The 25,017-nt window shown below is 34.3% G+C and overlaps 1 protein-coding gene across 1 annotated transcript in view; it reads left to right on the forward strand.

The window, feature by feature from the left end:
- LOC124360610 (transmembrane protein 39A-A-like) overlaps nucleotides 1-22,511 on the forward strand; it is a 30,962-nt gene extending 8,451 nt beyond the window's left edge. Inside the window, 8 exon segments of the mRNA XM_046814364.1 lie at nucleotides 634-773; nucleotides 1,643-1,741; nucleotides 4,948-5,057; nucleotides 9,938-10,092; nucleotides 12,176-12,273; nucleotides 14,123-14,209; nucleotides 15,340-15,460; nucleotides 22,079-22,511. Coding sequence (XP_046670320.1) covers nucleotides 634-773; nucleotides 1,643-1,741; nucleotides 4,948-5,057; nucleotides 9,938-10,092; nucleotides 12,176-12,273; nucleotides 14,123-14,209; nucleotides 15,340-15,460; nucleotides 22,079-22,315 — 1,047 coding nt within the window. The 3' untranslated portion in view covers nucleotides 22,316-22,511.
- Nucleotides 22,512-25,017: the final 2,506 nt, after the last annotated feature.

Genomic DNA, 25,017 nt, shown 5'->3' on the forward strand with positions numbered 1-25,017 from the left:
GTGAAATAAAAAATGAGTAACACTTTATTTCAAGATCCTTAATCTGATCTCGTCTTCAGGTAAATAACTAACCTAACACATAATTACAATCTAGGTTAAAAATATCAAATTATACCTGAGCATTGTGACAGGCCTAAGTCAGGAATCACAACCACCATGTTGTGTGTCAACTTCACTAACTCTAAAACATGCACTTAATAAAAAACTAAACAGAACACTAATTATTGAAACAGAACTTCTTTACTCTATATTCTGTTCTATTCTTTACACTAATAACTAAAACAAAACTTTTAGTTCTATAAGAACAATGTTAAATTTTAAAACACCTTTGTGCTTGCTCTTAGTTTTAGTTGCAGAATTATGGGTGATGTCTCATTTTAAATATATGCTTAAAAACACCTGTTTTTTTAGGTTTTTTATATTTGTATTGACTCTTTATAAAGAAATTAAAACTTTTTTGTACTTCACTATTTGAACAGCGTTTGTTGCGTAAATGTTTAACATTGTTCATATGGAATAAATCTTGGTTGTGCCAGCATTTAAATGTGTTGTATGTTCTATTCTCACTATCTTGTACATTGCATATTATGTAATATCATGAATTGTTGTTTAATGAGAGAATTGTTGTTGCAGAATTTTTATCTGATTGACCCTTACCTAGTGGGGTTTATTGGCACAATATTGGGTCGCCGACTTCTATACAGCTTGGTGAGCGAAGCTGTCATGGTCTGGACACCACCATCTATATGGGCAGTTCTGCAGCAACTAGTCAGGTGATCTTTTCAGCAATGAATGATATAATTTTCAATGAAGGAGAGGAACTGTCCCAAAGTACATAGCATATAATAATGGCCAGTATCTTGAGACAAAAAGAAATTCTGGTTACATTACCTAGATGTTCTAAATTAAATTTAAAGATGATATATTTGCATAATATTGGGTGTATTGTATATAGACTGAATAAAAAATGTGGATACTCCATATTAATTTTTTAATGAACAGACATAGAAGATTCAAATTCAATATATATCTGTAGGGTACAAAACTGCACTTTTTGGTTAGTATCACAACATTGCCCCTGCTCTTTAATATTAAATTTTGGGGCCAACTATAAAGTTTTAAATGTAAACCCCCCTCGAGTCAAACATCCTTTGGAAACCCATTATTTTGAAACTTTACGGTTTAAAAGACTTTGAAATATTAGTAATTACTTAATTTCTAAAAATGTAATTTTAAAAGATCTGTAGGAAAGAAAATTAATAATGAAACTTAGAGGTTGCTATCTCAAGGCAGTATTTTTGGCGGTTATAGTATCTATATTTACCATATGCACAATTATGAAGTGATAAATTGTAGAACTGTTGTAACTATGATGTGAGGGATGGGAGAGGGCCATTTTACAACATTAACAAAAACTAATAAAATACATCTAATAAGTTGGAATATTGATAAATGGACTAGTTATTACTTTTTACAAATGTAGGGTTTATTTAGTGGTTCATAAGTCCTACAATGTTATCAAATATATAGAATTCTCAAATTATCTTTTGAGTACTCTTTGTGAATCTAATGATAATAAGAGCTTATAGCTCTTCAAACTTTATTTTGATATTCAAAATTTATAAGAATAAATTTTTTTTAGGTTGTTGTTACTGAGCATTGTTCTGGCGTCGCTCATTTGGTGCACATACAACATCATGCAAAACCATCCAATTGTTAACATATTTTATCTGTGTTATCCGTAAGTATCTATTTCACAATTAAAGTAATAGTTGTTTAGAAATAACAGTTTTCTTACTGTACTGACTTTTGTATTATTTTTGTTTAAAGTAAACATCCATCAGCCTGTTTTATAAGAAAGTAATATTTAAGTATTTAAACGTTAAGGTTTCTGTATAGAAATTTTACTATGACGTTCTGGAATTGATACACTAATTTGGAAAATGTTTAAATCTTTCATTAAAACTAAATATTTTATCTATTTGCAATCAAATTTGTTATTAATACTGTTTAAGAATGATAATTAACTGGCCCAGGTTAACTACATAATGAAGTGGTTCAAATATATTAATTATTTGAAGATTAACACTGAATAATTATTCAATTAAGAGGCATATCCAGAAATTACATGTACTAAAACTCTGACAGCTGAAGGGATTTTTTCGCTGACTTGTTGGGTACACTGTCACGTAGCCTGATTCCTCCTCTCCGCAACGAGACCATTTTGTAGTCAATACGTTGAGAACTGTCAACATGACAATCTCCCACCAAGTGGGAAATATGCTGTGTCATCCGTTATCTCGGTTAAAAGGGAAAAACTGCATAATTCCAAATGATGGAGTGTAGAAATTTATCTCCATGGAGTTTGTAGTGTCTCAAAAACTCTTGTTCAGCCTCCACTCGATTTAACTTGTGTTGGTCTATCAGCTGTTTTTGGGACCCACCTCACAGACAGATTCCGATATCCAAAGGTTTTATATAATAGAGATCTGAAGATATGAAGAAATATCGCAAAAAGCTCATCCACAATCAATCTTTGATTGTCACAGAATACATTTTAAATTTTTCTAGAATTTTGGTCACAATCGCTTCAGTCTTCCGTTCCCCTGATCATCATACACAGATATACAACAGTTTTTAAACTCTCAACACCATTTGAACATACTAGTGCGATTCATAGGTTTTTCACCATGTGTAGTTTCTATCTCATAAACCTCAACCGGAGTTTTTCCCTTCAGAACGAGATAACGGATGATGCTGCTTATTTCGCAGTTGACGGAAAATTAGATTGAAATTCTTTACAAAATGCATTGTCAAATTGATAGTTCTCAACGTACTGACCTTGAACCGATCTCATTGCGGAGGGCAGAAATCAAGGCTACAAGGCAGTGCAGCCCATATGTTGAAAAAAATACCTCCGACTGTGAAAGCCTCAGTACTCTTACTTTGATGATACACCCTGTATTACTGTTGATTGTATGTACCATTATGTGGTGGTACAATTTGTTATTAAATAATATATAATTTAGATGAAGGTCACTGGTCAAATGTATCTCATAGGCTGTGCCATTCGTAGATAATGTATAGAATAATACATTTTTTGAATAATGGAGAGTTGTCAAAACTTAACTAACTTTATTAGACACTTGAAGAATCAGTTAATAAATGATTTTGTGAAATACTTGAGTCATAATTTAGTTATTTATTTATGGAGCACTATCAACTAATGAACATTGAAATATTTTGTAAATAAAGAAATAATTGTTGATTTACTTTTGGCTGTTAATGTAAAAGTTTCAATTATATATATATATTCTCGGTTTAAGAGTTTTCTTTCAAAAATCAAAAGTGAATATCTCATATCATTGTAATGTACATCATTGGCTAAGCAGAGTAAAAGTGCTACAAAGACTTTTTGAACTACGTCAAGCTGTGATCACGGTTAAGCCTGTAGAAGAGCTTTAACCCTGTAAGAGCTGAGTTTTCAACAGTGCTGTTATACGCTAGTGCTGGGTTTATTTGCAGCACACAGAGCTACTCCACAGTCAAAATATTTAGCGTGTTTTTTACACCATGATCAACTTTAGCAACTTAGTTTACCGAACTGCTGTCAAAATCTCCTGATTTGTCACACCAGGTTGTGGTTGTTAAATTGAGTCAGCATCCCTATCGCCATAATTATCAAAAAAGTTAAAACTGCTGAATGCTTAACTTAGAAATTGCATCTGGACAAGTCTAAAATTGATAAAACATTCTTATCATTATTAAGACTCTTCTATACTGATTGAACCACAATCAAAATATAAAATAAACAGTAGGAAATTCAAAAGCGCAAATACAAAAAATCTATAAAAACAATTATATTTTGTTTATAATATCCGGGTAAAACTTCACCATGTGCTTTTATGATAGTTCTTTAGTCGACCATCAGAGTGTAGTAGCATTAATCAGCACCACTGTCGATTTGCAGCAATTAAATCTATACTACTAGAGGCCAATGTGTATCATGTAACAGCTGCCAGGCATCGTGTAGCAAAGTAACTATTTGGATCCTGATAACATGGTTGTGGCCTTCAAGGGGTTAAGGTGATCATTGGCAAATTGATCAAGCATCACCTTCGAAGATTGAATTTTAAAGTGGATCTTAATTGTTTTTAACTTGAAACTCCAAAGCAAAAATTCTTTTGTAAGCAGTTTGTTTCAGCATGTGAACGTTTTTTAGAACATGTAGAAGGTTGCACAATATAATTGATAGTATAACTTCTGTACCGTTCCTATCCAATTGATACCATTGTGAAACTGTGGAAGGAATTTGTAACTCGATTTGCTGATTTCAATGATGCATTAACAGCAAAAAAAAAAGCTATATCAACATCCATTACAAATTGAAATTGATAATTGCACCCTCAGAACTTTAAGCGGAAAAATTAATATATATTTTGTGTGGAGATGTTTTGTAATGTTCTTTTAAATCTGCTACAGTGGCTTAGTAATTTATTGTAAAACTTTCAACTTTTAGTATTTAATATACATACAACCACATTGTCTTTCAATAAAATACAAATAAAATACTAGGCCCACCTGCCTCCTAAATTTTTTCAATTTGGTCTTGGAACCAAAAAGTTTGGAGACCCCTATGATAGGGGTCTGTGAAGTAACCAAATATGTTATTTATTTATTATTTAGTAATCTATTTAAGAATAATTTTAAAAATCAATCATATTAAAATTGGTAAAGCAACACAAAAGTTTTTTTTGGTTACAATATTTTTTTGTGCTACAATAATATTTATCTTTTGTGAGAGTTAAATATTATTTCATAGTGATGTTCATGACTGTAATCTTCCTTATGCAAAACATTTACTAACATTTGTGAAAATACATCAATTAATATGAAATTGTGTGTGTTTTTATTGCATAAAATACATTCTCTTTTCTTTTGTTACAGAATATCTGTATATTTTATTCTCTTCGGACTCAGTGTCAGTCCTTTTTTTGATGTTATGTCCTTACCTTCGCTCACCACTGAAGAGTCTAAAGCTGCTGCCAGGATTATGGGTAAGATATTAATCCTCTCCTGGTCAAATTACCATGATGCACCTCAAGTGCTACAAGGCTGAATTGATTGGGCCTCTTCATCACGGGAGAACACACTTGTGTTTTTAATATTTTAACAACTGTATTCAAACAAAAATATTATGTATTGTATATCATTGTTAATGTTATTAAATTCTTTATAATATGGTGGTATTGTTAAGTAAACTAAATCTAAAGGAATACTCATTTGTACAAGAAATCTTTGCTTGTGTTATAAAATTAAATTAAACCATATGTCTTGTACAAAGATCTGTAAAATCAACATAACAATATGTCAGTAAAACAGTAGCTGCAGGAAGTTGCAAACAGGTCTAGTAATTCTATAAAATATTAAAAGAAGTTGGAAGGAATTTTGATGAAAAAACGGCTAGATCATTTTCAATAAAGATATTGATAAAACATTTCATATTCCTGGATAGCATCACTAGGCAGAAAAGATGCTATGAACAAGGACAACAGTATTGGCAATAGATATTTCCATTAGGAATTCCAAAAGTAGCTGTATGATGGCACCACAAAGTAGAGAGTTATGATAAAGTAGTTGATGGCAATCTGGGGAGATTGGATATTAGTGCCAGGCTCTCCGCCATGGCGATTGCCAAAGTATTGCAAAACTTAGTTTTGTTCATGTTTGTGTATCAATCTTGGCAATAAGAAACATGAGAAAATAGTGAAGAACATTAACTGAGTATGTATCTCCGAAATATAATTGTGTTAGACCAGATGCTATTGCAGGTTGCTCTTTCTGTTTGTGTTTATATGCGTACTTATCTCCAATAATTTACATTCTTAGTAAAGTGTACTGTGGAGCCAATGTAGTCCTTAGAAAATTTCTTACACTGAATTTGGTTTGCAATGTTTTTGATTCACAAGATAATCTGTATGATTGTATATTATCACTACTTGTAAATCAATTGTTACATTTTATTTCACATGTTGTATTATATTTAGTTTACTTTGAATTTACCAAAACTAAATAACTTTTATACCATACTTTTAATTATCAATCTTACAACATGGTAATTTTTAAAATCTTACTTGTGTTTTTCTTGGTTAAACCAGACATATTCAATAAACCATATGGTTCTCTATAAATATTAATTTTACAAAGAATTGGCTGATATTTGCGGAAACATTTTGTATCATTGTTGTCTATGTAGAATTAGTTGTCCCATTTATTAGTGATTTAGTGTTCACTTTGTTATTAAGAAGGTAGCGACATAACCTCTGTTTTAAAATATCAATAGTAAAACAGTATATTTGACAAAATATTACAGCAAAGGTTTTGGGCATTGTTTGCTAAACTTGTTGGTATGGCTTTCTTGATGTTGGATGAATGACAACTGTTATAATGTAAGTATTGGAATGTATGTGTTGATATTCTTGATGACAGTTTTAGTTTTAAATTGTTTCAATAACACAGGCCAACGATGAAAAAACTTTTTTACTAAAAATACCTTATTCTAATGTTTTTTTAGGTCGCTGAATCCAAATATGATGCTTAAAAAGCAGTATCACCCACAATTTCTTCACATTTTGAAGTAATATTTTTTTAACTAAGCGATTTCTACAGAGTTTAAATATAATCAAAAAAGTAGAGGTAATGGACTTAAATTGTTGTTGGTAGCACTGCTGAAACACACTAAAAGATCAAAAAAGGTAGATTCCATTTGAACGTTAACAGCTGATGTTTGTTTACTGTCAATCTAACCTCACTTTCACGGTTTTTGTACACGTGCTCAACACAATGTCTAACCGCGGTTGTAAAAACTCTGTTGACAGTTTTTGTTATATTTGTGGTGAGTTTGTGATTAAAAAAACACCAAAGAAACATTACGGGACTTTGTGAAAAAGGTTTATCGATCATACTTTGGGAACTTTACTTGGAGATCAGGATAAATATTGGGCGGCCGCATAAGGTATGTTATGGAATGTGTTGAAGATCTAAGAAAATGGTCAAAAAAGGAGAAAAAAATCCTTCAAAATTTGCTGTTTCCTATGATATGGAGAGAGCCAAGAAATCATTCTGATGATTGTTACTTTTGCAGTGTTGATGTAACTGGTCACAACGCAAAAAATAAGAAGGTAATAAGCTACCCTAACCTTATGTCTGCCATCCCGAACAGTGAAACACGGTCAAGATTTGCCGGTCCCTGAACCTCCAGATGATTTGGATTCCATTCAAACTGAACCATCTTATGATGTAGAATCTGAGTTAGATGAACAAGATGATGAAGAATTTCGATGTATTACAGAAAATGTAGAGCCTAAATTGTTTACTCAGATTGAACTTAATGACTTTGGTTAGGGGATCTAGGCTTAACTAAAGAAAAAGCTGAATTGCTTGGCTCTAGACTAAAAGAAAAGAACTTGTTGGGTGCTGGAACCAGCATTTATGTGTATAGAAAGAGAGAGCAACAATTTTCAAAGTTTTTTGAACAAGAATGGTGATTTGGTGTACTGTACAGACATTCCAGGTCTGATGAATGAAATTTGGTGTTGAGTACAAAAAGGAAGACTGGAGGCTGTTCATTGACTCAAGCCAAAAGAAGTTTAAAGGCTGTATTATTACACAATGGAAACCAGTACGCATCTATACCTGTTGGTCATTCTGTACACATGAAAGAAAGCTATGAAAACCTAGAAATAGTGGCTGAATAAAATAGGCTATTGTGATCATGGTTGGATGATATGTGGTGATGTAAAAGTAACATGTATGCTACTTGGTCAACAAGGTGGTTTTACCAAGTTTCCATGTTTCTTGTGTGAATGGGACTCAGTAGGGCTAGAGATCAACATTGGTGCAAAAAGAACTGGCCCTGCTAGGGAATCTTTAAAACCAGGTGAAAAGAACATTCTTCGCAAAAACCTCGTAGATCCAAAAAAAGTGCTCCTACCACCTCTTCACATAAAGTTAGGTCTCATGAAACAGTTTGTCAAGGCTTTGCCTAAAGATGGGCCATGTTTTATGTATCTCTGCCTAAAGTTTCCACACCTTTCAGAAGCTAAACTGAAAGAAGGCGTCTTTGTCGGACCAGACATTAGAAAAATGATGTTAGACCTTAACTTTGAATCGACAATGACCTCAAATGAGAAAAGAAGCATGGGTGTCATTCAAGCAAGTGGTTACCAAGTTCTTGGGGAATAAAAAAGATCCTGAATATGTTGCTATTGTTGCTAACATGTTAAAGAAACTTTAAAAAGTTAGGATGTTTGATGAGCCTGAAAGTTCACTTCCTGAACAGTCATCTTGATTATTCCCAGAAAACTTGGGCGATGTTAAGTGAGGAGCAAGGAGAGCGTTTTCACCAGGACATTAAACTGATGGAAAAACGCTATCAGGGCCGCTGGAACACACTAACATGATGGGGGACTACTGTTGGTCACTTCACAGAGAAGTTCAGCAGGCGACTCATCGTAGAAAAAGCTACACAAGAAGTTTCAAAGAAAAAGAGGGAAAGAAAATACAAACCAATCCCAGATGACTAATGGAACCTGTATTATACCACATGTATAACTCTTTCAAGTAACCTATTGTATTAATATATTCATAATTATGATGTAACATAGTGTTTCATTTAATTTCACCATATACCGTATTTATACTACATAAGAAAACTACATAAAAAATGTATACTACATAAAAACCCAAATTGCAGAAAAAACTATGGGTGATACAAAAAAACTAAGGCCAGATTTGGATTCAGCACATAAAAATCTAATAAAAAATCAGCTATTAGAGTAAAAAAAGTTTTCACAAAAAATTTTTCGTTGGCCTGTGAATACATGTAATGTCTTAAATATATGTCTTTATATATTTAGTTTCAATAGACATTGAATCGCAAAAAGTACTTGCTCCGCCGGGACTCGAACCCGGATCTCTCACTTGCCGGGTGAATGTGCTACCATTACACCACAGAGACCTCACTTTTTACGATTCAATTATTTTGTATTTGGCTGTTTCTTTCACATATGTGTTTAAATAACCAAACTAACATATGATCGGAAGACCAAATACCTGTCAAATGACTTTATTTACATTAAATTTGTATAAATGGCAATAGCCTTATTTAATTTCAATAGACATTGAATCGAAAAAAGTGCCGGGACTCGAACCCGGATCTCTCTTATTTAATATCTATTGAAATTAAATAAGGCTTTTTGCCATTTATACAAATTTAATGTATATATATAGTTAGTTATATTTTAAGAAAATTGAATTTGATTCATATATAAAGCCAACTATTAATTTAGAATCAAGTGAATTTCGATTATTAGACACAGATAATCGAATTGTATTGCCTTATAATATTCAAATTCGTATTTTAGTTACATCAACAGATGTTATTCATTCATGAACAATTCCATCTATTGGTGTAAAAATTGATGCATCACCTGGTCGGATTAATCAAGGATCAATTTTAATAAATCGATAATACAACTGTGTTAAATATAATCCAAGTGAACTTTAGGCAGCTGAAAGTGTTTAGTGATAGTAAAATGTGCTCTATGCGTTTATTACTATATATCCATATCATTAAGATATCAGTAATGAAACGTTTCCAGAAAAATCATCTTCAAGGTTACCCATAACATGGTATACAAGAGAATGAACCATTCTAGTTTACTGTTCTCTCAGATTTAATAACTTTGAGAACATTCCAATACCTCATTTTCTTTTAGGAATATCAATGAATCTTGTAAATAAAATATCAATAATTGATGATTGCTTGATATGCAGATAAATATTCAAAAAGCATAAAAAATAGTAACGTTTTTATAACCTAAATTGTATGGAGACCGTTTCTTTTTAATGAGTTTGGAATTTTCCAATGTTTCAGGAAAGCCTCTTCACAGCTGTTCCATGTCTCCTCAGACTATCAGAGAAGAAGTGGATTATCTCAAGACTGATTTCAACATTCGCATGAAGCAAGTACTTTTCAGCTCTGTACTGAATGCGTACTATGCTGGATTTGTTCCCTGTTGTTTTGCTCAGGTATTATTGGTATTATTAACTAGTTTGATCTTACTCAAATCCTCTTTTAGTTAAAAAAACTAGGTGGAGAGTTTAAATGAGGAATAAATGCCACCATCTATTTGGTGCGTCAAATAGATGTTACCAACCACTTGCACATTTAACACTGCCAACTACCGTGAGCCCAATTTCATATAGTTATGTTGAAATATAATAGAACAATTCTTAACCATGTTCTTTGTAAAAAAATGCACCTTAACCTTAAAAAAAATGCTCATCCAAACGTCCTTACTGAGTGATTATAAAAAATCCTTGACAGTCGATTGCCGAAGTACTTGATTCCATCATCATGAAATCTCAGCCACAAGTACACAGCAGTTACTGAAATGGCTTAAATTTCAATCATACAAGAGTAAACTATTCAATGAACTAAATGAGGATGATTTCGAATGAGGATGATTTCGATTGTTGTATAAATTTTTGTGAGCAAGGCGGAGGAACTGATTGCTACAGATCCGCATTTGTTAAACAAAATTATGCTTCAAAGATGATGAAGTCTCATTTATTCTTAGCGGTGAGGTCAACAGGCATAACTATTGTTTCTGGGTATCTGAAAACCCACACGCTACCATGGAAGTGTACAATTTCATGAAAAGATAAAGATGTGGTTTGGTACCATCTGTGATCACATCATCAGCCCATTTTTTATCAATGGCCATGTAACTGGTGAGCTTTACTTCAATATGCTCGAAGAAGTTACTGTCCCTAAAATAACTAAAGTCTCAGAGGAGGATCTTGACCATAGGTTTCAATAGGATGGAACCCCTCCACATTATGCAAGGGATGTTCCGAGCGTTTTTGGATCAATAATTCCCTCATCAGTACAGTTGGAGGAATTTAGCTGTGCTCGTAGGATCCAAATACTACCCTTTCAACAAATAAACGCTATCTGTGTGGCGAGTTGCGTTTAAGTGCTAGCCGCTGAGATGAAGGCGCAACAATCTGTTTAACGAGCCGATTTCGATTTGCAGATTAGTATTGACAAATACTTTATTTTAAAAAACACGTTAAACAATACTATAAAAACTGAAAAACAAGGATAAGTCCTGTTATTGCTATTATTGGGCATTCTCTTACTATTTAATTCTTCCACAATCAGCACTGTCACAAAACAGACTGATTGTAGCGAGTGTGATAAGCTATTTGGGTCAGTACGATTCCTGAAAGGAGGGTTTTTTATCCATGAGTCACGGAAATGTTTTCGGGACGCAGCGCATAATGCTACCCCGCCACCCCTCCCGCCTATCACCACACACTCAAGGTCACGCGCGCAGCTAAAGTCCTCGAACTGTAGATTGGGCGGTGGGGACCTGTCAAATGGCTAGTGAGATTACCTGACCTTAATCCATTGGAATTCTTTTTGTGGGGTCATCTCAGGACCGTAGTGTACACAACCCTTCAGTGTGATATAGCTGAACTTTGCTAAAGAATAATTGGCAAATGCACAAAATTACACTTGTATTTTGTGAAATGTCTAAGAGGAATTTAGAAGTAGGCTGTTTCACTGCCAAAAGACAAACATGGCCTACCATCCAGAAAATGAGATGGTAATTTGTAAAAATGTTATAAACCACTCATTTCTTCACTCAAAAAACCCCACAAACCATGTTTTGCGCAAATAACTGAAAACCTTATTTTCTGCCATTTAGCACTGCTATCTTGGAATGTTAATAAAAACTAGTTTGGGCCAGAATGTTTTTTTACTCTCTTTCCAACAGTGTATCCAACAATATATGGGGGTGTTGCCAACTTTACTACCTCAGGGACCATTCCCAATATTTTTGATATACCAAAAAGTAGGTCTCACTAACCTATAAAAATCCCCAAATTTGATTTAATTTGGTCAAATTGTCTAAACCCAGAAATGATAGGGTTGGCCACTGACTTTTGGATGACTCAGTAAAGTTAGTTACTCTGTAAATTTGTGCTTTACATTGTATTATTATTATTATGCTTTACTTCTTGACCTTTAGTTCAGGTGACTGTTTAAATTGTTTATTCATGGTATCAGAAACTGTTATTTACAGATTTATATTGTTTGCAGAATTTCCTGTACTATGACATTTACTGGGCAACACAACACCTGACTTTTGTGTGGCTCGGGTGTTTCACTATGTACCTCGTCCAGTGCTACCCAGTTAAGTAAGTTAATAAGCATCATTGTAAATCATTTACATTTTTAATAATTATGAAGGCTGCCCAAAAAGTAACAGATGTTTTGAAATAAAAGATTGACAAAGTGAAGGAAAAACTTTTGAATTTAAAGGTACTTTCTTAGGCTATTCTTTCAATGTAATCATCATTAAAATTAAGGCACTTATCATAGCTTGACATGTTTTTCTATTCCAAATTTTCCAGTTACTTTTACATTTTTGGCATTTTAATGACAACAAGAACCTAGAAAAAGATGGGCGAATTGGCAAAGTTAAACACATGCTGGTTACACTGAATGATTTATTTCACAACTTGAAAGTAGCAGAAAAAGATTTAGTGATAGACGAAACAAGGATACCATTTCGTTCTGGCAATACATTTCAGGAAAAACTAACAAGTACAGCATCAAAATATTCAAGCTGTGTGATAAATCTGGGTACATATTCAGTAAAAATATACACGGAAAAGGTACTGTATAAAATACCAAAGTGGTAAACGAGCTTATGACAAACAGTTTGAATAAAGATCATATAACCTTTATGTTGACAACGATTACACCTCTGTCAAACTTACCAATCTGTTCAAATCAAATACATCTCACTGGTATTTTGAGAAAGAACCACAAAGGTTTACCAAAAAACCTCTTGAAACAAAACATTTGTAAGGGTGATATGGTGTGATCAGAAAACAATGAAGGTATAGTTGTTATTAAGTGGAAAGATAAGTGAGAAGTACCCTGCTCTCCAAATTCCATAGGCCTGAATATGTTGTGCTTGAACCTAAAAAAAGGCAGTGGACCACAAATCTTGAAATCCTTAGATGTCGTTGACTATAATAAGGCAAAAATTGGGATTGATCTTTCAGAATCTTTCATCCTACAGCACTGCAGTGGAAAAGACAATGCAATGGTTCCATCATAGGAGAGGAACTTCTGCTTGGAACTTCAGTAGTTAACAGTTAGTTGGTCTACAATAGTTTTCTGAACTGTAAGACACATCCTAATGCCCAGAAAAAGAAACACATGGTCTCAATTACTCAGTTTAAAGAGGAATTGGCCTAATCATTGATGGGCGTGCAAAAAGAAAACCCCTTATTCAGAGAGTAACAGCAACTGGTCACTACTATCTGACATCATCTCCTTTTGTTGGGAAGGAGCTAGAAAACACAGAGCATGAAAAGCATGCAAAATGTGCTACAAAAGAGTGCCTGAAGAAAAAGCATGTAATGTGGCAAGAAATATGATACAGGTAGCCACATTTTGTAATGGATATCTCCTGAAAAACCATCAGAAATGTTTTAGACATTCACAAGTAATATTTGTTAATTGTATAAAATTAAGTAAAATAAAAAGTATGATAAATTGAGTGAAAAAAATAAGACAGTGTTACTTTTTGTATGACCGAATAACATAGACTAGTTTATATGTTAATATATATAACCTGTTGGATAGAGTGGCCCAAATAATTGCATCCATACTGTCCAATCTTTCAATCTCAATTACTCAGTTGGAAAAACACTTTACCACAAAAAAACAACGTTCTGTGAAATGTTCTACTCTGTCTAGTTCAAGTAGAAAGTGATACTATCAACATTAACAGTATACATTTTTTGCTTACACCAGTAAAAGCCTTGAAAAAGGTTGATGTATAGATATTTAACATTGCATTACCATATCACAAATATATTAAGAGATGTCTGTCATGATTGTATGTATATAGGGAAATATTTCCAAATTTTTAGAAATTTATTTTATGTTTGATGGTTTTTGTTTTACCTCATAATATTATTATAACTGTAAACAACACAAAACATTATTAAAATGTGTGCATGTGTGTAGGTATTGTGATACACTGCACAGGGCAGCCCTGCACCTGGGTAAGTGGGCCAGAGTTGAAGGCCGCACCATGCATCTTCCTTCCCACATGTAAGTGACCAATATTAGTGATATAAGTGACACAAAAGTTGGATCATTATGTAGCCAGTTTGTTTATATTTATTTGTTATGTATATATATATATATATATATATATATATATATATATATATATATATATAGTTTTATGTCGTTTATTTTATTGTTAAATGTTTGAAAAAGACTGAGACTCAAAGATAAAGCGGCCTACACACGTTCAAATCGGCTTGTCAATTCGATGTGAACAAGCCGAACTGACAAGCCGAATTGACTGTGTGTATGCAAAAGTTTGTTCAAACGATGTGAGCTCAAGCCAGAAATTTGAACTGATGGCATGATGGAAATTCATCATTTCGGCTTGACACATCGGCTTGACGGCAAGCCGAACTGATCGTGTGTATGGGAGCGTCAGTTCAGTTCCTCAAATCAACTGTCTGCGCATGCGCACCAGTGACACGCGTCTGTTTAGCAACTGTCCCGCGTGTTTGCTGCTGTGTCCGTAGTCAGTGAAATTTGTAGCCCTTTTCCAAGTGACAGCAGACTTTGAAAAATTAGTTTTTTTTATTTACATTACACTGTGTTGTCAGTGCAATGAGTTCTTGGAGTAAGGATTTCCTTCTTCAGTTCATAGAGTTGTTTAGGGGAAAAGAATGTTTCTTCGTTCATCCGCAAATAATTATGCCAATCTTTGGGGTGAAACCGAAGTTCTTTTAAAAGGTTAACATGGGAGTACTGGGCTCGTTTTAAAAGCCAGTCTTTAGTCCACTGATTCCGCTTGAGTTGACACTTTCTTCTTTTCACAATTACACAACAAGCCACTGCACCATATATTAGTAATAACTCATCGTCCGAAAACATTATTTAACTTGGAATTTCCGAAACACAAGCACAACAAAATTTTGGAGTTAATTAACCAGATCGTACTGACAAGCCAAACTGAACGTGTGTATGTGATTGCTGCGTCAGTTAGAATTGACAAGCCGAACTGACAAGTCAAACTGACAAGCCGAATTGAACGTGTGTAGCGGCCTTTACTCTATAATTATCAAAAACTATTGATCATAATTCTTACTGTTCAATTCCTATTACATCCATGAAGATTACATGTGTCTGTATATCTGTACATCTTGATTGTTGGACAGCTGGACAGACTCCACCTTGTGGCATCAGGGAGCCCTGGTCAAGCACTGTAAGGAGCTTTACAAGGCGGAGGGAATATCCAATGCAGCAGAACCAGGGAATCCTTCTCACACTCGCTTTTATGTGAGTAAATAAAGAATAAACCATGGATTCACAAATAACACTTCAGATCCAGAACACTGATTTTTAAACTCAAATAATTTGTGGTGAATTATGATCATATATACATATAAAGGTTGTATGATCTTTGCCTTGACCAATGAGTACCAATCAATATGCTATAAAAATCAAGAAATTTTTTTGTATCGATCAATTTATATTTAAAGACATAAATAACGGTTTTGTTGTAGTAGGTCTTACGTAAAGCAGATAAAAATAGATTGCTGGACAATTAGTTACAAGATCTGATAATTTCAGATAAATTGAACATGTATTGGCTGGTTTGGCAAAGTATTGTGTGATCTGAGGTTTAAGTAAAGTTCAATTTATTTGTAGTTAGGTCATAACTGACAATCTGTGAAATAAAACTGAACTTACATGACAAAATCGGAAGATCTGAATCATCACTGTTGGGCAGGAATTTGTTCAAGTTTGGTAGACAGAAGAACAACAGAATTTTTTCATTACATCCAGATACATTTTTCTGTATGTGATTAGCAAAAAAACTTGAGTGCAACAATTGGATATAACATTATTCTAAGTACACACAGCATGTAAGAAGGCATATATTAACTTGCCACAATTTGACATATAGTTTCTTAAGGAATTTGTAGTTTCTTAAGGAATTTGTACTATCTAAGTCACATTATTCTACAACAGATGTCAGTTCTGTTTATTTCCCCAACTCTTAAAAGATGTTGAAAAAAGAGTACATGACTAATGAAGTAAAAACATACTTACTAAATGAGAAATTCATATTTTACCTAGAGACAAAGGCTTACCACATACATATACCATTCTCATTATCAGGCTAGATATTAAAGTAATTCCATCCTCAAATGAAACCTCCTGTATCAAGGATAACTGTCACGCCCAAATACGATGAATAAGCTCAGAGGTATTAAATAGCCCCATTAAAGAACTTGAATGTAGCCTAATTGAAAATAATTTATTAGAAGAGTCAAATAACGATGACCACAAATTGCAGATGGCTGCCACAAATAGGTTCGGTTCGGCCTTACTAGAAGCAAACAAAATTCTAAAAGAAGAAAAATTTAAGTTTAGAAACCAGATTAACAATAGTGAAGGGAAATTGGAAGAGTTGGAAATTGAGGAAAAAAAAACACATAGACAGAATTGAAATTTTATTACAACAGAAATGCCGCATCACAAAGACCAGCTAATAAATAAGGAAAAACAACCTACGTCAAGAATCTCAAGCCATATTTTTTGAAGACGGCATGACCGTAAGTTAAATCAACTTATTGACAGTCATCTAAAGAAAAGCTTGACCAGCAAGAAAAAAAACTCATTTTCAGGTTGCAAAAGAAAATTTGATGGACATGAAGGGATAAATAAAACTTACAAAGACTCCCTGTATTGCAAACTACACCTCCAGTAAATTGACCTAACAAAAAACATACGCAAAGTAACACACCATTTATATTGATTGAACTAGCGGAAAATAAAAACAAAACTAAGTCAGTTAGAGTTAGCAATCAAAACCCCACCATCTGAAATTGCAACAAAAAATAATATTTCCCCTAAAGTGACACTGACCCCTCAGTACAGCATATTTCATCCCCAAGGAGGAGAAGTAGGTACTCGGGATGAAGAGGAATGTATTTAGTATCTCCCTGCAAGTCAAGCTAAATACAAAATAAGGAACTACCCCCAAAGCGAAATGCACTAACCTGAACCAAAAAAAGAGAGAGTCAAGAACTTATGTGCAATTCTCAAACTGACAAAAATAAGTACAACCAAGAGGCAAATAACACAACAAAATTACTTTCAATCGACCGCTCCTGTAACAGCCCACAAACTAGGAGAAGGTGAAGACTCTTGAAGAATTCTTCGAAAAGAGCTTTTCTCCAACTTCAAGAAGACTATGACGACCATAAGGGAGCTCCCCAAAAATTGTCCCAGCAAAATAAAAATATGACTCCAGAAAATAGACGAAAAACCAGATAATGTTCCAGACAATAGTACATTGCCATGACAACCCCTAATAATTTTTTTACAGCAGGCTCAATACAAAAAAAACAACGTTACAGAACAAGAATTTTTTCTACGCACAACAAATCAGGCTTTCCAACCAAATACAGCACTAAAAGCTCAAGTGAAACCTCAACAATAAAGTATACTGCACCAAAACGTGAGAGGCCTAACCAACAAAATAGGAAAAGACTAAATCATTTCTTAAGAACCCTCCCACCTACAATTATAATTCTGACTGAACACTGGGTTAAGCTCCGAAACCTTTGCTCTTAACAAAAGTCAATGGCTACAATTAATAACAGACCTTTTTGCAGAGAACAAACACAAATTGTGGAGGGGTTCTGCCATCTACATTGACGAAACCGCAGATATCCTGTGTAGAAATGCTAGACATAAAAAACCACTCCATGGAACTCCTCTGTGAGGCAGCCATGGCAAAAAAAATTGGCACTAAACAATGCTCCTTCCATCTACTATGGGCCTCTATCGACCTCCAGGAGGAAACACCAAACAAGCATATAGAGGTCATGTCAGCAATTCTTTCAACATCTCGGGCAGAATGCAAGACAAAATTATTGTAATGGGTGACGTTAATTTTAATAGATTGACAGCAAACCAAGATAACGACTTATTTGAAGAAGAACTATCAACATTTGGATCAAGCGTCTACCACTCCCAGCAACAAGAACGACCAGTTACCACTGCAACATCAATTGACTGCATCTGCACAAATGTACCTGGGGACAATATTAGCTACAGTATCATACAAAGCGGATTATCCGACCCATACTGGCCAACTCTGGGCAAGTGTGCAGTATGAAGGGAATAAAGTTAAAAAAACAGGAAAACTCCTTCAAGATGGAATTTCAGCAAGCGAAACCTAGATAATCTAAAAATGGAACTTATCACACAGAAAGCTGGGACAGTGTACACAATGCCCAAGATGCTGAATAGAAGCATATAACTCATTTCATGCGCATTGTAAAGAGAGCATTAGACATTTGCATGTCCCCCTCACAAAATCAAAGGCCTAGAGGGAATCCAAAACTCAAAGTTCCAATATGACCCTCGAAGTAAACACACTTAAAGAAGATTTCCTTAAGGGCATGTACAGATATGAACTGACAGTAAGTGAACTTGACAAATGACACAATGAAACAAAAAAAGAAAACTACTTATGACCTAAAACTTAGAGAACTCAGGCGAGCAGCTGCAAATGAGCACATAGCCAGCCTCTGACAATAAATCTAAGGCAGCTCTGGAGCACATCATCGATGAGAAAAACAGCAAAAAAAGTCTGATGACACACTTAGACAGCTAGAAATTGTGATGGAAAAATAGAAGACAGCAGCCCGATGGTAATTGCAGAGCACTTAAACAGCTATTTCTGCCGGGTAAGCAGATATCACTCTTAATCAAAATCGCAGTGCTCTCCAAATTAATACTGTTCCACCTCACAGCCCACTTGCAAATATCCAACAGAAACCCACAACAAACCAGTGTGCCCCCACCACACATAATGAAGTACATGTCTGTAATACAGACATTAAAACCTAAACTGTCATGTGGCCATTGATGAAGTCCCATCAAAGGCAGTCAAGCATTGTGCAAGACCAATTAGCAGCCCCACTCGTCACAATAATTAACAAATCCTTTGATAATGGTCCATCTTCCCTTCATAACTAAAAACTCTCTAAAGTCTACCCAAAGCACAAGAAGGGATCAAAAACCAAACTTGAAAATTATCGACCAATCTCTTTAACCCATTCCAAGACATTGGACGGGCAGTTTTCCGTCCCCCCATCCCCTTCGCGCGGCGCAACGACTAAAGACGGGCCGCGCCCGTCCCCGCCGCTAGACACGACATTTGACGTAGTTGAATATATTGCCGATAGATCGCATAGGCATTCACATTTGCTGCATATTTTGTTCTCAATATTGTAGTCTATGTTTTTCTTCTTCTTCGTTGATGAAAATCATCTGATATTGCCTCAAATCATTCTTGGCAAAACAGCTTTCTTTCGTTGTAAACAGTCAAGATAGGCGTCTCGCGACCGGAAATGATGTTTCGTAAATTCGGATGATTTTGCGGCTTAACGTTGTTAATGTTTTAGATGAAGTGGTGATGAGGAATGTGACAGTGAACAAGATGACATGATACATGAAAATAATTAAATGTCTGATGGTACAAACGTTGACAGCAGTTGTTAATGAAAGTGACGATAACCCACCGGCTAGGCCTTGTGATTTTGCGTGAAGTGTTGGACCAAATACTGTTAGTACACAATGCTTTTTAAACCCGGCAATGATGAGAATAAATCCTATCATTTCGAGGTAGTTAAGAGAAAACTGCACTGAATCAGATGTGTTCAATCACTTCTGTGACGAAACCTGTTTGGGCTTCAGTTAACCCTTTGGTAGGCTTTCCCGGTTGTGGAGAATCACCACTGCGCCTTCAAGGAAAGTTCTTTGGGGGCACTTTTATTGAAAAGATACCTCCAACCACCAAAGCCAGGCCCTCAAGAAAATGTAAAGTTTGTGCCTCACAGGGGAAAAGAATGTGAAACAGGTGTACCAATAGTAAAAAGTGTCATGTTCCACTTCATCTGAGAACATTTTTTGAGGTGTTTCACACCCGAACCAACTTCTAAAGATGTATATGTAAAAATTTGTAGATGTGGTAAATATATTTATATAAAAAAAACTAACGTTTTGTGTTCATAAAATAACAAGGAATAACTAGAGTAAATGTATAATATTCATAGCATGTTATACATTAAGTGTTATGCAATGTGCACCTGTTCTTACACGAAAGCATGGAAAAATATCCAGTTCTGATAGTCCAAAAATTATAGTAATTTTTATTCAGTCACGAATGGGTTAATCTCTCCTTTCGCTCAAAAATTATAGAAAAAATTTGCACTAAAAAGGATGGTACAACACTTGCAAGAGACAAGAACTGCTATCAAATTGCCAACATGGATTCTGTGAAGGGGAAGATCCACCATCACTGCAATGGCAAGCTTAGTAGAACATATCACAGACCAACTAGAAAGATAATAAGTTTGTCTCAGCCATCCTTTTAGACTACAGCAAAGCATTTTGATTGCTTTAGGGCATGATTTGATTGTGAAAAACTATCAATTCTAGGCTTCCAAGGCAAAATCAAGGCATGGGTGGGTGGCAAGCTATCTAGCAGATCGCAGCCAGATTGTGGAAACCCATAGAACCATAAATAATAAATCGTGTACTTTTAGGTCCCAAACTCAGCCAATAACTAGAGGGGTGCCCCAGGGTTCAGTTCCTGGGTCCTTTCTTGTGTTGTGCTGTTTACCAATGACTTTAAAATGACTTCATTAACCACAACAACATCCTCCCCATTATGTATGAACGCAGATGACACTAACACTTCTTCTTCAACATGACACACTGTCGCGCAGGGACTACACTCAACAATCACTACATCAACTGGAAAAGCACTACAATACTGTCTACAAAATGACTTGGCAATCAATCCGTCAAAAACCACTCAGCTAAATTTCAGTAGAAGACATGAACAGATTCCCATAAGTTCCCAACATCTTGGTAGAAAGTCATTCTAAATTATTGGGCATGACAATATAGACACCAATCTTTCCTGGACTGAACATGCTGATACATTGAGCAAAAAAACTTGTGGACCTGGAATTTTTGTTGTGGAGAAGAATAAAGTGGATAGCTGGACAAAGGCTGCAAAAGCAGCATACCATGCGCTGGTAGAAATCACACATAAGATATATGGGCCTGACTATATGGGGAGGAACTTCACAACAGAACCTTGACAGAATACTGGTGCAACAGAAAAAAGCTATAAGAGCACTCGCCAACCTCACTCCAACAGAGAGTTGTAGAGATGCCTTCAAATCACTTTTTGAGGGGATTAATGACTGTCATTGCCCTTTATCATTTACTCAGTAGTTTGTCTACACAGACCAGGCAGAGCTTACCACAGGAGAAAAACATTCAACACTCCTACAACACACGGAGGAGCAGCAGACTATCATCTTCCAGCGCAATCGTCGCACCACACAATACAGAAACAGAAAACCATCATATATCGGACGGAAAGTTTTTTCAACGTCACTTCCAACAAATCTGAAAATCCTCAACGGCCAACAACTAAAACTCCATCTGCAAGACTGGCTGATGAGCGAATCGCCCATTTATTCAATGAAGGAATATTTTGAAACAAGATGACTGAAGCAAGACCCGAAAACTTGAAGGACCTATTTCCTTTGTCAATAAACTTGTATCTCTTGACGAATGTACATTTCTTAAAGAAATTGTAATAAAGATTTTTGACTATTGACTATTTGACTAAATCATTATTTGGCATTCACCAGTCTCCTGGTCTGTACTATGGTATTCTCACTCTCTCTAAACTGATATTCTCCTAGTTAGGTGTAACTATTGTATGCAAGTAATGAGATTTAAAACTGAGAAATGACTGTCATTCTAATTTTTTTACAATGTGTTTGTTTTTTAAGTAGATTTGAAATCCTAAATAAAAACTAAGTGAAAATAAAGTGAGTATGTCTGTTGCAGTCGTTTTTCAACAACCCAGCGATTCCACTGTGCATGGTGGTAGGCCTGCAACTGTCACTGGTGGCACTACAGGTTGTAATATTGGTGCGAGTGTCTGAATGGTACCAGGTGGTCTCTCTCGCACTGCTTCTCTTCGCCAACTATTACACTCTGTTCAAACTCTCCAGAGACTATCTTGTATGCTGGAAAGTGTACAAGGCAGAGGCGATGATACAAGACAAAATTACTGGTGGATAATTGAGCATTTTTACTGGAAGGACTGTGATGTGACAACTTCAGTTTTTTAGTTGTGATTCGTGATTTTCTACAGAATAGAATAACAAAATGTATGACCTGTATTATTATTTACTACATATAGCTGGAATATTTGTAAGTCTACTGATATTGTGATTTATTCAAAGATCTCATGAGAAGAAACATACTGTATATAGAACTTGCTGACAAGTTTTTCTTCCCGTACTTGTAACTTTCTTATAGTCTATTTAAATGTGAATTTCTAGAGAATTTCATACAACAACATTAATTGCTTGTGAAATAAAACTTATTTATTTTTATTATTTTTTTATATACGGTTATTGCAATGTTGTTATTCTTTCACTGATTTACTTTTAAGCCAATTGAATAATTTTTAAACATATTAGGTAACAACAGCCACATGTGCTTTGTTCTAACTAAAGTTGTGTAAGTACATTTTTATATTAAGTTGATTTCAATTCAGGTAAATCTTCCAGATTTCAATCTCCCTCAAAATCTTTCCACTCTCTGATATCTGTTCAACTTAGAAATGTTTGTAGAACAATTTGTTATTATATGTAATTTGAATAAATTTATATTAATCAAGTAAAACTATTTGGTATTTTAAGTTTAAATGTTTGAAAGGAAATGATATTAATATTATTGATCAACATTTTTAAATCACTAATCATTTTCTTGAAGTACATTAAATTAAATCTTCTGAACACCTTCCGTCTGTATTGAGTGATCTTGAATACACTGAAATGAACCAGGAAGCTATAAGGCATCTGCTGCAGTCATAAAATAATAATAAGCAATACAAGAATAAGTACAAATTTTGTTTTTTCTCATATTCTTAAAACAACTTTGAAATATCTGTATTTACTTTTAATTGTATTTTTCATAAATCTGGAGGTCTTCCTACAGAAAAAACTTGCAACGGTCATCAATTGTTTTGCAGGATTAACCCTTTGACGTGTGGTACTTATAGTGTGCATGATATCCCCTACAGCGGTGCTTTTTTTGAACAAATCTGGTACGATAACTTTTAATAAAAATGCAATATCTTAGCTGATTTTGGTCAAATACTCATGATTTTTTCATAAAAATGCATATAAAGAATTGCATAATGAATACACAGTAATTATTTTATTTTAAAATTATTTTACATGCATGTTAAAATATTTATTACCTGTTAAATGTTGATTTTGGTGTGGTAATCTTTAAAGGATGGCTCTAAACAAAGCCCTTCCTTTTATTTCTAGATGGTCAGTTTCACTATCCTGTGCAGTTATTTTTACAACTAACTGCACCATTAAAATCACGTATTACAATCATACACTTCTAAGAAACAATCGAATACGTCTCGGTAAACAAGTTACGCCGCTTTGTTTACTCACACCGCAATTACAGCAGTCAGCTGACAACAGCCAGTTGAATATCGTAATTGTTCATACAAATTAAAACACAGAACAGCAACACATGTTCCTTATTCTATCCTAAATGTTCTCACATTATTACTTGGTCAAAATAGTATGTAATTTTTCCACCACACGATAGACTAATGAACTTCACACCACGTTAAAGGATTAAACAAATCCAGGAATCAATATTGCTAGATGAACAACCTATATATTTAATCAACTAAAGCCAATTTCAACTTCATGAATATGAAGTTGTATAGGATTAATTACTTTAAATCAACCAACCAGAGCTTATGGACTTTGCTGGGTACACAGTCGAAAGTCTTTCTCAATTACATCCTCTCATGAGAAACTTATGGCATCTGGCACACCACAAGAAGACAATTGGGTGAGAGTAGAAACAGGTAAGCTGTTCATAATTTCCTTTTACAACAATGGACTAAGCTAGGAGCACAATAATTTTAACTCTATCAGGAAGCTAGCACAAGACTGGAGCCTACTCTTGGATGATTATGTTATAACGACTAAACATCACTGCAACTGTATACATGTCCAGATATAAGACATACAGTATAGCTTTACAGTTAATTGTATTTTGATTGTAACAATTTCATTTAAAGACATAACATTTTAAACCCTATAAGCAAATAACGAGTGCAACTATTAATGATTTAAAATAAAAAAGGAGAAAGATTCTATGTAGGTATTGTAATAGAAGGAAATTAACTGCCTCAAAATAAACCGTCATATTTTTTTGTTAAAATTATGATATATTTACTAGATCAAATTAACTGTGAATGAATTCCGCTTGCTTACAAAACAAACCTTGAGTATGATGACCAAGCCATTACAGGCGAGGGGAGTTTGAGAGGTAATAAATATGGAATGAGTGTTTACATTATTAATAAACTCATTACACATTACCAATTGGCATGTGTTAGATTTAATAATAAACTCATATTAATTCTATAAATAGCCTAATATCAATTTGCTTCATAAAAATGCAAGAGCAAATCTTTGAATCTTCAATAATTTATTGATACATTTATTTAAATACAAACAAGTTATGATGAGTTCATCATGTTGATAGAGAATGTAGCACATAGAAGTATTCATTATTCTAACATTAAATGTAATATTGAAGTGATAGTTTTTAAAACATATTTTTGTCATGTGTTATAAAGAAAAGGATACATTTAATTACCACCATCCGTCTCTATAACTTCCTTCTTATTTATTACATATTAACAATATAATAAAACAGTCCAGTGCAACTAGGAG

Source organism: Homalodisca vitripennis, chromosome 4, assembly GCF_021130785.1.
Source record: "Homalodisca vitripennis isolate AUS2020 chromosome 4, UT_GWSS_2.1, whole genome shotgun sequence".
Taxonomy (NCBI): domain Eukaryota; kingdom Metazoa; phylum Arthropoda; class Insecta; order Hemiptera; family Cicadellidae; genus Homalodisca; species Homalodisca vitripennis.